A 15,201-nucleotide genomic window follows, 5' to 3' on the forward strand; every position below is an offset into this window, starting at 1 on the left:
ACTACTGGGATTACCGTTGTTTTTACATTCCAGCATTTTTCAATCTCTTCTCCAAGAGGGAGATATTTCTCTACCTTTTCTTTTTCTTTGCTGGCTATATTGTAGTCATTGGGTACTGCTATATCTATTATAGTAGCTCTCTTGTTCTCCTTTTCCGCCACAACTATATCTGGTTGGTTTGCTAGGACATGCTTGTCAGTTCTGATGTAGAAGTCTTAGAGGATCGTAGCGCGGTCATTTTCATTGACCTTACCAGGAGCTTCCCACCAGTGTTGTGGTTTATTAAGGCCATACTCATCACATAGACTTCTATACACAACACCTGCGACACGATTATGCCGCTTAGTGTATGCGTTTCTTGCTAGCTGCTTGCATCCACTGATGATGTGTTGCATGGTCTCAGGTGCATCTTTGCACAGTCTGCATCTAGGATAGTCTCTGGTGTGATAGATTTTCGTTTGGAGTTGCCTTGTTGGGAGCACTTGCTTCTGGGCTGCCATGATTAGCGACTCTGTATTGGCCGTTAGGTTTCCTTTGTTCAGCCACATATATGTCTGGTGAAGATCGTCACCCTTAAATATTTGTCGGTAATAAACACCATGAAGAGGTTTCATGTGCCAGTCAAGTTCCTCATCATCAGGGCGAAGCTCCATTGTCAGAGCAGACAATTGAAATTCAGCGAGCAACTTATCTGAAGTGGCCATGGAGGCTGCATAGGCTTTGATGTTTTGTGCTTCTTCTTTCACTGTCTGTTGTACATCTTTGAATCCCCTACCGCCATCTTTCCTATCGAGATACAATCTAGTAGTATCAGATTTTGGGTGGAGTGCTCCATGTACAGTCAGCAGTTTACGGGTTGCTGTATATGTTTCCTTGATGGCTTCCTCAGTCCACTTTATTATGCCTGCTGTATATCTTATTACAAACAGTGCATAGGTATTTATTGCCATGACTTGATTCCTGGCGTTGAGCTGGCTACATAGGACCTGATGAAGGAGTTTTTTGTATTCGGTTATGGCTTTGTGACGTACCTCGGCTTCATGGTTGATGTTGCTTTGCATAATCCCCAAGTACTTGTACCTTTCTTCTATATCTTTGATGGTACCATTTGGCATTTTTAGGCCATATGTGACCATAGAATAGTCTTTCTAAAGAATTAGCTTTCCACATTTCTCAATACCGAAGGTCATTCCGATGTTCTTGCTGTATACCTGAGTAAGGTGTATTAGCGAATCAATGTCCCTTTCTTTGTTAGCGTACAGCTTGATGTCATCCATGTAGAAGAGGTGGTTTATCTTGGTGCCACTCTTAAACTGGTACCCATATTGAGTCTTCTCCAGCATATTGCTTAGAGGGTTTAGGCATATGCAGAATAGCAGCGGTGATAAGGAGTCACTTTGATAGACGCCTCGCTTAAATTTTACACTCACCAGCTTTTTGCCATTAGCCTCCAGTTCCGTCTTCCATTTGGTCATTGACATTTTGATGAATGCCACAAGAGCAGGGTGAACATTGTACATACTGAGGCACCCAAGTATCCAACTATGGGGAGATGACTCATAGGCCTTTTTGTAGTCGATCCAAGCAATGGCAAGAGTGGTATGCCTTCTCCTGCTGTCTTGACAGACCGTCTGATCCACCAGTAACTGATGTTTGACTCCTTAGGTGTTGTGCCCAATTCCTTTCTGGGCACTGGTCATATAGTGTGACTCATGTGCTCTTCCAGTTTGTCTGCAACTATTCCTGAGAGCAGTTTCCAAGAGGTCGGCAAGCACGTTATTGGTCGATAGATTCTGGGAATCGGCCCCTGCTTTGGATCTTTTATCAGAAGTACAGTTCGTCCTTTGGTCAGCCATTCCGGATGGTCGCCTTCTTCTATTAGGCATTCCATCTGCTTAGCCATTTTAGTGTGAAGTGATGTCAATTTCTTTAGTCAGAAGGCTTGAATCATGTCATGGCCAGGTGCTGCCCAGTTCTTCATACGCTGCACTCTGCACTTGATGTCCTCTTCGCTGATGGTGAGTCCTTGCTGAGCCACAGTGTGTTGATGGCTCTCTTTAAGCCTCTCCAGCCAAATTGCAGTGGTGTTATGAGTAGTCTCATTCTCCCAGATGTCCTTCAAGAACTTTGAGGCGCTAGATCGGGGAGGATCTGACATTGCCCTCTGCAGTTCACCTTTGAACTGGGAATACCCTTTACATGAATTATTGATGAACAGTTTGTTCATTCTCTTGTTATCCCAGTCTTCGGTGTACAGCTTCAGTCGTGCCGAGAGTGCTACTAGCTGCTGTTTGGTAGATTCTACAGCTTCTATTGCGGCTTCCCTTTTTTGGACGTCTCAAACTGTGGTTAGATCTCTCACTAAGCCTACTAACTTTCTTGCCCAAGTCCTCGATCTTATTTTGTAGCCTCAGCTGCCAAGATGGAAAGGCTTGAAGTCTTGTTGACAGTGGCTTCATTCCCATCTCCTCCAAGATGACGGTTGCCATACTGTAGATTAGGGCATTAGTCCCACTGATCGGTCCAGTTGAGATCGACTCCAGTGCCAAGTTAATGTTTTTTAACAGCTTATTGGGAATGGTCTTGCTAACTCTCCATAGTGGTACCTTGCTTCCATAATCATTACCAGCTGGCATCTTGTTGATGATATTTTTCAAAAGCTCCTTCACCCTTGAGTCAAGGTCAAAGTGCATGTCTTCTTCAACTCGTGAGTCAACACAAGATTGTGTATGTGTGACTGTATGGGTTGATATGCACTCCTCGTTGGTCGAGGTTACTTGGGTGAATTGTTCCCCAATTTTATCTACCTCAAGTTCTGACACGAGGTGCCACTTGATGATGTTATTCCTTTGAGCTTTAAGTTGCTTAGCATTAAGTGGCAATTCAGGGCACATGTTTATCCACAGTTGACTCATTCTTTTCACATACCCCACTTTTGAGGTTCCTTCATAAAGTAGCACTTCATGAGGTCCGTGTTATCAGTTTGAGTTCATTTCAATGTTTTGAATCAGTAGCCCATTTTTCACTGCCTTGTCCTGGTTCAGCTACAAGCAGCGTGAACCTTGTTTGATCGGGCAACGTTCGAGTCGGCATGGCTTTGGTTATTGCACTCATCATAGAAGTTGTTGATTATACAAGCAAAGGTCTTGTCTAAGGACTGCCAGATGGGTGCAATTGGTGGGGTTTGAACCTAGGACCTAGAGATCACTGCCCCAAAACCTTACCAACTGCGCTATCTGTCCTATTATTTTAAATATGTGACAAAGACTTGGTAACATACTTAAATAGGTTTATATGTGTTTTGTATCATTATTATACGTAAATGTGATATATATATTAATATATACATTTTAGTCATTCTACCTGAAGATTGCAAGGCGATTGCATGAAACTAATAGTAGTAATGATTTTAACCTGTAGTTTTTAATAAACTTCATCCACAGCTCTAATTGACTCGATTATTGAGCACTTTACTTTACAGTGTAAACCACAAATACTATATATATAGATATATATCTTTTTATATGTATATGTATGTATATATACATATATGCATGCGTATAAATATATATACATACATATATATATGTGTATATATATATATATATATACATATAAATATACATATATATATATATATATATATATATATCCCAATAGCGCAGAAAAGTGCGCTATTGGGAACAGCTAAGATCTTAAGGCGAGTGCTTAAACTCCCAGGTCTCTGGTAGAAGACCCGAGTTAGAGCAGAATTTACCACCCATACGGGGTATTCGAGGTGAGGAAACAATTATATATATATATACATATATATACATATATATATACATATATATATATATATATATATATATATATATATATATATATATATATATATATATATATATATATATATATATACTCATGCTACAGACAGTACTGTTTCGGCTATTGAAGCCTCATCAGTGCAGCTCAGAGCTTAGGTAAAGGACACAAATCCCATTACCCATGAGAGTTGACTTCCTGCCACGAAACAACTAAGTTGCCTCGCAGACTTTAAGAAAGTCAATGTGCTGGCACCAGAGTGCTCGAATCAGAAAAGTGATGAGCTTTGCACAAAGGCTAATAGTGCCGCACCTCTCACAGAGCGCTCAACCAAACCGACGTAAGGGAGCATATACTCATGCTACAGACAGTACTGTTTCAGCTATTGAAGCCTCATTGGTGCAGCTCAGAGCTTAGGCAAGGGACACAAATCCCATTACCCATGAGAGTTGACTTCCTGCCACGAAACAACTAAGTTGCCTCGCAGACTTTAAGAAAGTCAATGTGCTGGCACCAGAGTGCTCGAATCAGAAAAGTGATGAGCTTTGCACAAAGGCTAATAGTGCCGCACCTCTCACAGAGCGCTCAACCAAACCGAAGTAAGGGAGCATATACTCATGCTACAGACAGTACTGTTTCGGCTATTGAAGCCTCATGAGTGCAGCTCAGAGCTTATATATATATATATATATATGTATATATATATATATGTATATATATATATATATATATATATATATATATATATATATATATATATATATATATATATATATATATATATATATATATATATATACATGTATATATATATATTGTTTCCTCACCCCGGATACCCCGTATGGGTGGTAATTTCTGCTCTAACTCGGGTCTCCTACCAGAAACCTGGGAGTTTGAGCACTCGCCTCAAGATCTTAGCTGTTCCCAATAGCACACTTTTCTGCAACTCACCTGAGTTGATTGCTGTTGGTATTTGGGCAAGCCACTTTTTATGCGCCGGTGTTATTGTGCCCAGTGCCCCAATGACTACTGGGATTACAGTTGTTCTTACATTCCAGCATTTTTCAATCTCTTCTCCAAGAGGGAGATATTTCTCTACCTTTTCTTTTTCTTTGCTGGCTATATTGTAGTCATTGGGTACTGCTATATCTATTATACATGTAGTAGTCCTCTTGTTCTCCTTGTCTACCACCACTATATCTGGTTGGTTTGCTAGGACTTGTTTATCAGTTCGGATGTAGAAGTCCCAGAGGATCTTAGCGCGGTCATTTTCATTGACCTTACCAGGAGCTTCCCACCAGTGTTGTGGTTTATTAAGGCCATACTCATCACATAGACTTCTATACACAACACCTGCGACACGATTATGCGGCTCAGTGTATGCATTTCCTGCTAGCTGCTTGCATCCACTGATGATGTGTTGGATGGTTTCAGGTGCTTCTTTGCACAGTCTGCATCTAGGATCGTCTCTAGTGTGATAGATTTTGGTTTGGAGTTGCCTTGTTGGGAGCACTTGCTCCTGGGCTGCCATGATTAGCGACTCTGTATTGGCGGTTAGGTTTCCTTTGTTCAGCCACATAAATGTCTGGTGAAGATCACTAACCTTAGATATTTGTTGGTGGTAAGCACCATAAAGAGGTTTCGTGTGCCAGTCAATTTCCTCATCATCAGGGTGTAGGTCCGTTGTAGGAGCAGCCGATTGAAATTCAGCTAGCAACTTATTTGAGGTAGCCATGGAGGCTGCATATGCTTTGATGCTTAGCTCCTCTTTCACTGTCTGCTGTACACTTTTGAGTCCCCTACCGCCATCTTTTCTATCGAGATACAATCTAGCAGTATCAGATTTTGGGTGAAGTGCTCCACGCATGGTCAGCAGTTTATGAGTTGCTATATCTGTTTCTTTGATGGCTTCCTCAGTCCACTTTATTATGCCTGCTAGATATCTTATAACTGGCAGTGCGTAGGTATTTATTGCCATGACTTGGTTCTTGGCATTGAGCTGGCTCCGTAAGACCTGACGAAGGCGTTTCTTGTATTCGGGAATGGCTTTGTGACGTACCTCGGCTTCGTGGTTGATGTTGCTTTGCATAATCCCCAAGTATTTGTACCCTTCTTCTATATCTTTGATGGTACCATTTGGCATTCTTAGGCCATCTGTGAGCATATAATGGCCTTTTTTAAGAATTAGCCTTCCACATTTCTCAATACCGAAGGTCATTCCGATGTCTTGCTATATACCTGAGTGAGGTGTATTAACGAATCAATGTCCCTTTCTTTGTTAGCGTACAGCTTGATGTCATCCATGTAGAAGAGGTGGTTTGTTTTAGTGCCACTCTTAAACTGGTACCCATATTGGGTCTCCTCCAGCATATTGCTTAGAGGGTTTAGGCATATGCAGAATAGCAGCGGCGATAAGGAGTCCCTTTGATAGATGTTTCGCTTAATTTTTACACTCACCAGCTTTTTGTCATTAGCCTCCAGTTTTATCTTCCATTTGGTCATTGACATCTTGATGAATACCACAAGGGCAGGGTGAAAATTGTACATACTGAGGCACTCAAGTATCCAACTATCGGGAATTGAGTCATAGGCCTTTTTGTAGTCAATCCAAGCCATGGCAAGATTGGTATGCTTTCTCCTGCTGTCTTGACAGACCGTCCGATCCACCAGTAACTGATGTTTGGCTCCTCGGGTGTTGCGCCCAATATCTTTCTGAGCAATGGTCATATAGTGACTCATGTGCTCATCCAGTCTGTCTGCAGCTATTCTTGAGAACAGTTTCCAGGTGGTGGTTAAGCACGTTATCGGTCGATAGTTTTTGAGAATTGGCCCCTGCTTTGGATCTTTTATCAGAAGTACAGTTCGTCCTTTGGTCAGCCATTCTGGATGGTCACCTTGTTCTATTAGGCATTCCATCTGCTTAGCCATTTTAGTGTGAAGTGATGTCAATTTCTGTAACCAGAAGGCTTGAATCATGTCATGGCCAGGTGCAGCCCAGTTCTTCATACGCTGCACTCTGCACTTGATGTCCTCTTTGCTGATGGTGAGTCCTTGCTGAGCCACAGTGTGTTGATGGCTCTCTCTAAGCCTTTTCAGCCAATTTGCAGTGGTGTTTTGAGTAGTCTTCTCCCAGATGTCCTTCCAGAACTTTGAAGTGCTAGATTGGGGAGGCTCAGACATTGGCCTCTGCAGTTCACCTTTGAACTGGGAATACACTCTAGATGGATTATTGATAAACAGTTTGTTCATTCTCTTGTTATCCCGCTCTTTGGTATACCGCTTCAGTCGTGCCGAGAGTGCTACTAGCTGCTGTTTGGCAGATTCTAGAGCTTCTATTGTGGCTTCCCTTTTTGGATGCTCCAAACTGTGGTTAGATCTTTCACTGAGCGTACTAACTTTCTTGCGCAAGTCCTTGATCTTATTTTGTAGCCTCAGCTGCCAGGATGGAATGGCTTGAAGGCTTGTTGGCAGTGGTTTAATACCCATCTCCTCCAAGATGACGGTTGCTGTACTGTAGTCATCACTGTAGTAGGGCATTAGTCTCACTGATTGATCCAGTTGAGATCGACTCCAGTGCCAAGTTAATATCTTCTAACAGCTTCTTAGGAATGGCCTTGCTAACTCTTCGTAGTGGTATCCTGCTTCCATAATGATTAGCAGCTGGCATCTTGCTGGTGATATTTTCCACAAGCTCTTTCACCGTTGGGTCAAGGTTCAAGTGCATGTTTTCTTCAACCAGTGAGTCAACACATGATTGTGTATGATGACAGTGTGTGTTGATATGCACTCCTCATTGGTCGAGGTTACTTGGGTGAACTTTTCCCTAATTCATCTACCTCCAGTTCTGATATGAGGTGCCGCTTGATTATGTTACTACTCTGAGCTACAAGTTGCTTAGTGGTTAGTGGCAATTCAGGGCGCATGTTTATCCACCATTGACGCATCCTTCCCATGTAGCCCCACTTTTGAGGTTCACTCATATAGTAGCACTGCATGAGGTCCGTGTTTGATCCAGTAGCCCATTTTTCACTGCTTTGTCCTGGTTCAGCTACAGGCAGCGCGGACCTTGTTTGACCAGGTGACGTCTGAGCCAGCATGGCTTTGGTTATCGCACTCATCATAGAGGTTGTAGACATTATACAAGCAAGGGTCTTGTCTAAGGACCACCAGAAAAGTGCAGTTGTTGGGGTTTGAACCGAGGACCTAATGATCACGGTCCCAATACCTTACCAACTGCGCTATCTGTCCTGTATATATATATATATATATATATATATATATATATATGTATATATATATATATATATATATGTATATATATGTATATATATATACATACATATATATACATATACATACATATACATACATGTATATATATATATGTATATATATACATATATATATATATGTATATATATATGTATATATATATATGTATAATATAATTTTATATATTAGATATATATATATCTTCATTTTTATTAAAATAGGCTTGGCAAGCTTTTATTTCGATTTTAGGCCGAATTAATCTGTCTATTTATAAATAATCCGAACAGATGGGTTAGTTTTAAGATATTGCGGTAACCTTTCAAAGACTTGGTAACATATTTAAATAGGTTTATATTTGTTTTGTATCATTATTATACATAAACGCCTCTACACAAAAGAGGTTAAATTTGTTGAAGAGGTTTCGGTACAAGGGTTTGGTCACAGCCGTTAACAGATAACTTTTCGGGAGTTGCATGCTCATATGCATTTATCATAAACCTTCCAAACAATCGCTTTGCACGTGTTTGGTCGTGAGAAAATGTTTACATGTTGACATGTAAGAGCAATTCTGTAGTTCAATAATAATAAGACTGTAATTCAACCAGTGAACAGAGAATTCGGTGCAATAACATCTGCATATCAAATTTGACTGGGCCTAATAATAGCAACAATCAACACAAGTGACTTGCAGAAAAGCGCTTTATTATAAATGGATAAGATCTTAAGGCGAGCGCACAAGCTCCCAGTTCTCTGGAGAGACGGGAGCTCGGATAGACATAACATGAGAATTCGTGTTGGATTATGTTATGATGGGATTTAGCAGATGTGGACTAGACCTGCGCAACAAAATTTCCTGTTTCCGATTGATTGGTTGTGTGATGCTATTACTAACTGCTGATTAAAAACAAATATTGTCATGAGAACCAGAAGCTGGCTTCTGAAAGCTTTCAAGTAATTATTTCTACACCAAGTTCCAGCTTACCTTATTCTATAGAATGATATTTTCAAATATGTGCATATTTAACCCTGTTTGTGTTAAATGCTTATTTGGCATAAGGAGGGTAAAATGATATAAATGGGTAAAGCCTAAAACTGCGTAAATTTTAGGTTTTCATGGTCTTTCATGGTTTGTGTCTTCGTTTTTACATGACAGTTACAGGTTTTCAATTCATTTAAACTTACATGATACAAACAAATTACGTACAAACACTGTCAACTATTTGAAAAGTATCATTGCCAGATCATTTAACGACTTTCCATCAAATATCCGGCCTCTTAGCAGAGAAAGGTATTGTAAACGCTAAATACCAGACCATTTATTTGATTTTATTGGCTAACTGTTGCTTCTTTTTGTGTTATGGTTTAAGTATGGCATAATTTGTAAGACATTTCTGTTTGAAATGACATGGTTGACAATAGATTTATATATACACCTATTCTCATTCATTGTTGTAGTTTATTGCACACTAACTTCACATAAAATGTCAAACTCGAAATTCATTTTCGCTAATCTGCGAACTCAATGAATTTAGCCAACAACAGAATCCTTGTCATAACAGGAAAATGAATCCTTTCTGTTGCAGACACAAACCGATGTATCAAAGAGAAGCTCATCTGGGCAGGTCAGCATCGAGGATACACCATTGGGACCTGTCAAAGTGAAATTTTTGCATCCAGAGTCTGGGACAATGATAAACTTATTTCCAGAGGCTGAACAGCTATTAACACAAATAGCCTTGTTTGGCCATTCACAGCTGCAGACAGTCGTGTCAAATACGAGACCAGCTGGACAAGAGAGACGGACAGGAGGGTTGCTAGAGGTGGATACTAGGTAGTCAGTGCACCCTGTGTTGCCAAGTACTTGAAACACATTTCCTCTTGATGTGCAGGTGTCGCTGAGATCTAGAAATGAAAGATTTTTTGTTTAAACTAATGTGAAGGTGTCACCTTTTAGCAGAAGCTTTTACTTTTGCATGGCTGACATGTTTGCACTCATTTCTATATACAAAATAAAAATTACAATTACAGAAAAGTAGAACTAAAGGAAATTTTTGTGTGTTTCAATCAAAGAGACTTATTTGTGGGAATAAATAAAATGTTTGCTAATAAAACATCTCAAACACTAAACTCATAGGAATGGTCTCATATTTAGTTGTTACTAAAAAACCCAACAACGCTTCAGTTTATGAACTTTCTGTTACTACAACCTTCAATTCACTATCCCAACTCTTCCACAATACTATTAGATTACCAACTTTAAAACACATCTGTTCAACTCACTTAATAATTCCTGATTTCTAACTGTTAATTTTTTTATTTATTTTGGCATCAGTTTGTGTATGATTGTCATGGCTAATAAAAAGTTACACACACAGACCTTCTTTTCTGGATATTATAGACCACTAACACTGATCAGCTTATCATTTCAAAATGTATTTAATTATAGATGCAAAGTCAATTAGTAAAAATTTAGTAATTAGTACTAGTGTTAATAAACTACATGTAGCATTTTTCAGTTTTGTGTCATTTTAAAAACGGAAATATTTAACTCTTTTTTTATCTAATAAATTTTGATATGCTAAAGGTATATATATAACACGCTTATAAGATGATTTGTCAGAATTAATATTTATTCTGACCAAACATCATCTTATAATCTTCATTGTATGGACGCTGTTTTTTTTTGAAAAATATTTTGAGTATTGCCTTTTAAAATTTTAAAAGTCAGTTTCAAGTTAATCAGGAAAAATAGTTAAATTTTGGTTGCTCAAAATTCCAGAGACATACTTTTTTGCAGGGATTTATATATAAAGCACATCAAGGACAAATATAAATACAAATACAAGTACAAATAAAAACCAATCAGCAAATCCAAAACCCAACCAAAACTAAAACCAAAGCATTTCTAAAGCCAACTGCACATTTAACACAATAATTCTAGATGGCTAATAAAATGTACCAAAACGTGATTATTCTCAGAGAAAGATAGAAAAGATGCATAAATTACAAAAATTACTAGAAACAGGTAATTAGCTGCACATACCAACACTTTGTCCTGAGACAATCAGAAATAGAAAGGCAATGACTAGAGTAGAGATCATGTTGCAGCTGTGGTTGGCTATGAAATGGCTCGGAACAAAAGTGATGCTGGCCTTTGTTTAATGCCATGAGAAATATTCACCTAAAGCAGGTGGTTCAGTTAGTTACAAGATAAGAAGTGACAGTAACTTCAAGGTAGAAAAGATAGGTCATACATCATTTAAACATTCCCAGCTTGTTGGGTGACACAGTGATAACGTTTACTTGCTGTTCATATCAACGCTAGTTGGCATAGCAGTTCTTGCTGTTCATGTCAATGCTAGTTGGCATAGCAGTTCATGCTGTTCATGTCAATGCTAGTTGGCATAGCAGTTCTTGCTGTTCGTGTCAATGCTAGTTGGCATAGCAGTTCTTGCTGTTCATGTCAATGCTAGTTGGCATAGCAGTTCTTGCTGTTCATGTCAAAGCTAGTTGGCATAGCAGTTCTTGCTGTTCATGTCAATGCTAGTTGGCATAGCAGTTCTTGCTGTTCATGTCAATGCTAGTTGGCATAGCAGTTCTTGCTGTTCATGTCAATGCTAGTTGGCATAGCAGTTCTTGCTGTTCATGTCAAAGCTAGTTGGCATAGCAGTTCTTGCTGTTCATGTCAATGCTAGGTGTCATAGCAGTTCTTGCTGTTCATATCAATGCTAGGTGTCATAGCAGTTCTTGCTGTTCATGTCAATGCTAGGTGTCATAGCAGTTCTTGCTGTTCATGTCAATGCTAGGTGTCATAGCAGTTCTTGCTGTTCATGTCAATGCTAGGTGTCATAGCAGTTCTTGTTGTTCATGTCAATGCTAGGTGTCATAGCAGTTCTTGCTGTTCATGTCAATGCTAGGTGTCATAGCAGTTCTTGCTGTTCATGTCAATGCTAGGTGTCATAGCAGTTCTTGCTGTTCATGTCAATGCTAGGTGTCATAGCAGTTCTCAAACAACCAAATGATTAAAACCACCATGACTAATGTGTAGTCATTATTTTTAAGTGCCTCTCTAAGGCTGAACCTGTTCAGTATTTATGTTGACAGTGATATTAATTACTTAATATTTTAATCTGTATTTTAATATAAGTATAAATTTCAAAGTTTGTCATTGTCTGTCGCCGTCGGCAATCAATGTCTGTCCAGCTACAGCATTTTAAATCAAGCCGTGAAAAATCAGTAACAGGACAAAGTTAATGTCTAAACGTAGTGTTCACAAGGTGACAAGCTGACCAATTAAGCTATGGGAGATGCAATGGATTCATTGGGTGATATGAAGTATTATCTGGGTTAAAATACGCATAGCACTTCTGTGTTACACGCAACATCACTAAAACTTGCTTATTATTATTATTATCATTTGTCAATCTTTATTGTGGTAATCCATGGTCATATTTTACAATACGTTTTCCGCAAGGTACCACAATAAGTAGACTGACTAAAAATCAAAGTACAAAATGAAAAAAACTAATGAGTGGTCTATTTAGTATATAATGTATAATAGTATAATATAATAAGTTAGAGTTGAAAGAATCAAATATGTAAAAATCATGTTTGAAAATTGATATGAGCTTTGATTAAAAAAAATTGAATAAATATAAGCTCTGTGAAAATAGTTATGCATATCTATGAAAGTAGATCTCTAGTTATGAAAACAAAGTATAATACAGAAATGTTCAAGTAGGTAAGGCTAGATGGTGAATGGTATTATTAGTCAAAGGATAGTAAGTGCAGTTTGAGTTTTGTTTTAAAAGATTGAAGAGGAAGAGTTCTTAAATGAGTGTGGAGGTTGTTACATACATTTAGCAGGTTGCTGTTGAGTTTTTGTGGTTTATGGCACGAAGTAATTTAAATCTGGCCATGGTTTTGGTATCATGGTTTAAGATTTTAAAGCCCTAACTGAGGTATTTAGGGCAGTTATTGTAGAATATTGAACAAACAGTGAGACAGGTAATGTAGTAACAATCTTGTAGTAATATAATCTGGTAGTATCAAAGTTCATAAGATGACGGATGTTAGAAATAAACGTAGGTAAAATGATATTTTATTTGAAATGATCGAGGTGTGGTCTAGCCATGATAAAGAATTGTTAATGATAAAGCCAAGTAGTTTAGAAGTACATTGTCTTGTTAGGGTTCTGTCAAATATAGATACTATCAGAGGGAAATTCAATGGTGAATTTACTATTACCTATAAATATACCAATATTTATACTACCTTACTCAAATTAGCCAATGGCATCTACATTACTTGCAACTGTTTATAAGCTGCACTTAATACCCGTGCAGAGTCGGGCATTTGGCTAGTCATTACTATAATAAAAACCATGCCCATCCATCCACAAATAAGTTAGAAAAAATGATTACTTTCAATTAGATTTGAACTCAAAACTTTCAGCTGGGTAGAAGTACAGTCTAGCACATACATCAATCAACCGGCTTGTCAACATTTGGAATAACTGTGCTATTAGTTATTACACCTTACAATCTCTCATGGCACTCGAGCCTGGCACAATAACCATAATGGCTGTATGTGGATCACACAACTGTTGTGCCATAAGTTTTGTTGCTTACCACAAAGGTGGTCAATGAAGTAGCTTTGCCCCATAGAACTCAGATTTGAGTTTAGTTTATTAGATGATAGTCGTCGTATGTCTACATAATAGTGTGGAGGATACTGGCCAACATTCAGCTTGGCCAAAGACACAGCAGTGGCACACATGGCTAGCAAGGAGACAGCTCAGCTTCATTGGGTCAAAACAGAAATGGCTCGGCCTTACAAGATTCAGGAGAAACTGGCCTGAGTGAGAGCATGACCTACCTGGAAGCCAATACTGGAAGGCACAGCCATCTCCCCTATTTCCCATACATCGGCTGTAACAATATCTTTATAAAAAAATTATTATTCTAAACCCAAACAAAATAGCTGCTCCCAAGCGGAGAAGTAAAGGGTTTTTGCAGATCCTTTACAATGAATGGCTATGGAGCTTTATATATAGCGTTGCTAAATTCTTTCTTATGTTGTATGCTTAAAAGAACTTTTATGAAAGCATACGAAGACGTATCGGAAAGCAGGAGAAATATTAGTGTAGTGCAGAATGAGAGAATAGTCCCAAAAAGCAACAATAAATGTACAAATACGAATGCGCAGAGAAAGTGAGGTAAAGAAAGGAAGAGAGAGAAGGAGAGGGACAGAGAGGGACAGAGAGGGAAAAAGAGAGAAAGAGAGGGAGAGAGGAAGAGAGAGAGAGAGAGAGAGAGAGGGAGAGAGAGGGAGAGAGAGGGAGAGAGAGGGAGAGAGAGGGAGAGAGAGGGAGAGAGAGAGGGAGAGAGGGAGAGAGGGAGAGAGAGAGAGAGGGAGTGGGAGTGGGAAAGGGAGAGGGAGAGGGAGAGGGAGAGGGAGAGAGAGAGAGAAAATAACTAGGAGCTTGAAAAAGCAAAATATGTGAGAAATTAGTGAGGAAATAGTGAATAAGAGTTTTAAAAAAAAAGAGTGAAGGAGAAAAAAGGAGGCAGGAAAGATTGGAAGTAGGAGGGAAAACACAGAATTAAGTAGTCAAATTAGCAAGATACAGTAAGTAGCTCTGTTGGTTGGTTGATTGGTTGACTAGATCCTTCCTTGACTAGCTTCTACAGTCCTTATCCATTTGAAGTCTACAGCGTATATTAATATCACCACTCCGTGGTTTGAGCTTTAGTCAGTCATTAGTCAACAAAGTCTCCAGGCAGCAAGAATAAGTTGGAGGTAGGAGTTAGAAGCTGTTTCCTTAAGTTAATATGGTATATGTACATTCATTTGGGGGGAGACTGGGTTCCTCCTGAAACTGCCTCAAAATAAAATGGTTGCCCTTCACTGTGTAGTTATGCTGCCTCTGTCACAGCCCTTCACTGTGTAGTTATGCTGCCTCTGTCACAATAAATGAAATCTTTAAAATTTTTACTTTGATGTAACCTTAACAGCTATAGGACACTATGCTTCATTACTATAAATTAGACATGCAAAATGTGCTATGGCAGCCGTATCTAGATATATCCAAATATGTGTAAAAAACAGATGGCTTCACAT

The 15,201-nt window shown here is 38.9% G+C and overlaps 1 protein-coding gene and 1 long non-coding RNA gene across 2 annotated transcripts; both read right to left on the bottom strand.

Annotated features, from left to right (window-relative positions):
* Positions 1 to 215: 215 nt before the first annotated feature.
* LOC137406996 (uncharacterized) lies at positions 216 to 1,115 on the bottom strand. The gene has a single exon (XM_068093597.1). It carries the CDS (start codon positions 1,113 to 1,115, stop codon positions 216 to 218), a length of 900 nt encoding a protein of 299 aa, XP_067949698.1.
* Positions 1,116 to 9,515: 8,400 nt separating this feature from the next.
* On the bottom strand, positions 9,516 to 11,199 carry LOC137406556 (uncharacterized). Its single transcript, XR_010979899.1, has 2 exons — positions 11,123 to 11,199; positions 9,516 to 9,981 (listed from the first exon to the last, which is right to left on the bottom strand). It is a non-coding gene; the product is annotated as an uncharacterized lncRNA (long non-coding RNA).
* Positions 11,200 to 15,201: the final 4,002 nt, after the last annotated feature.

This window comes from Watersipora subatra, chromosome 10 (assembly GCF_963576615.1).
Source record: "Watersipora subatra chromosome 10, tzWatSuba1.1, whole genome shotgun sequence".
NCBI classification, from domain to species: domain Eukaryota; kingdom Metazoa; phylum Bryozoa; class Gymnolaemata; order Cheilostomatida; family Watersiporidae; genus Watersipora; species Watersipora subatra.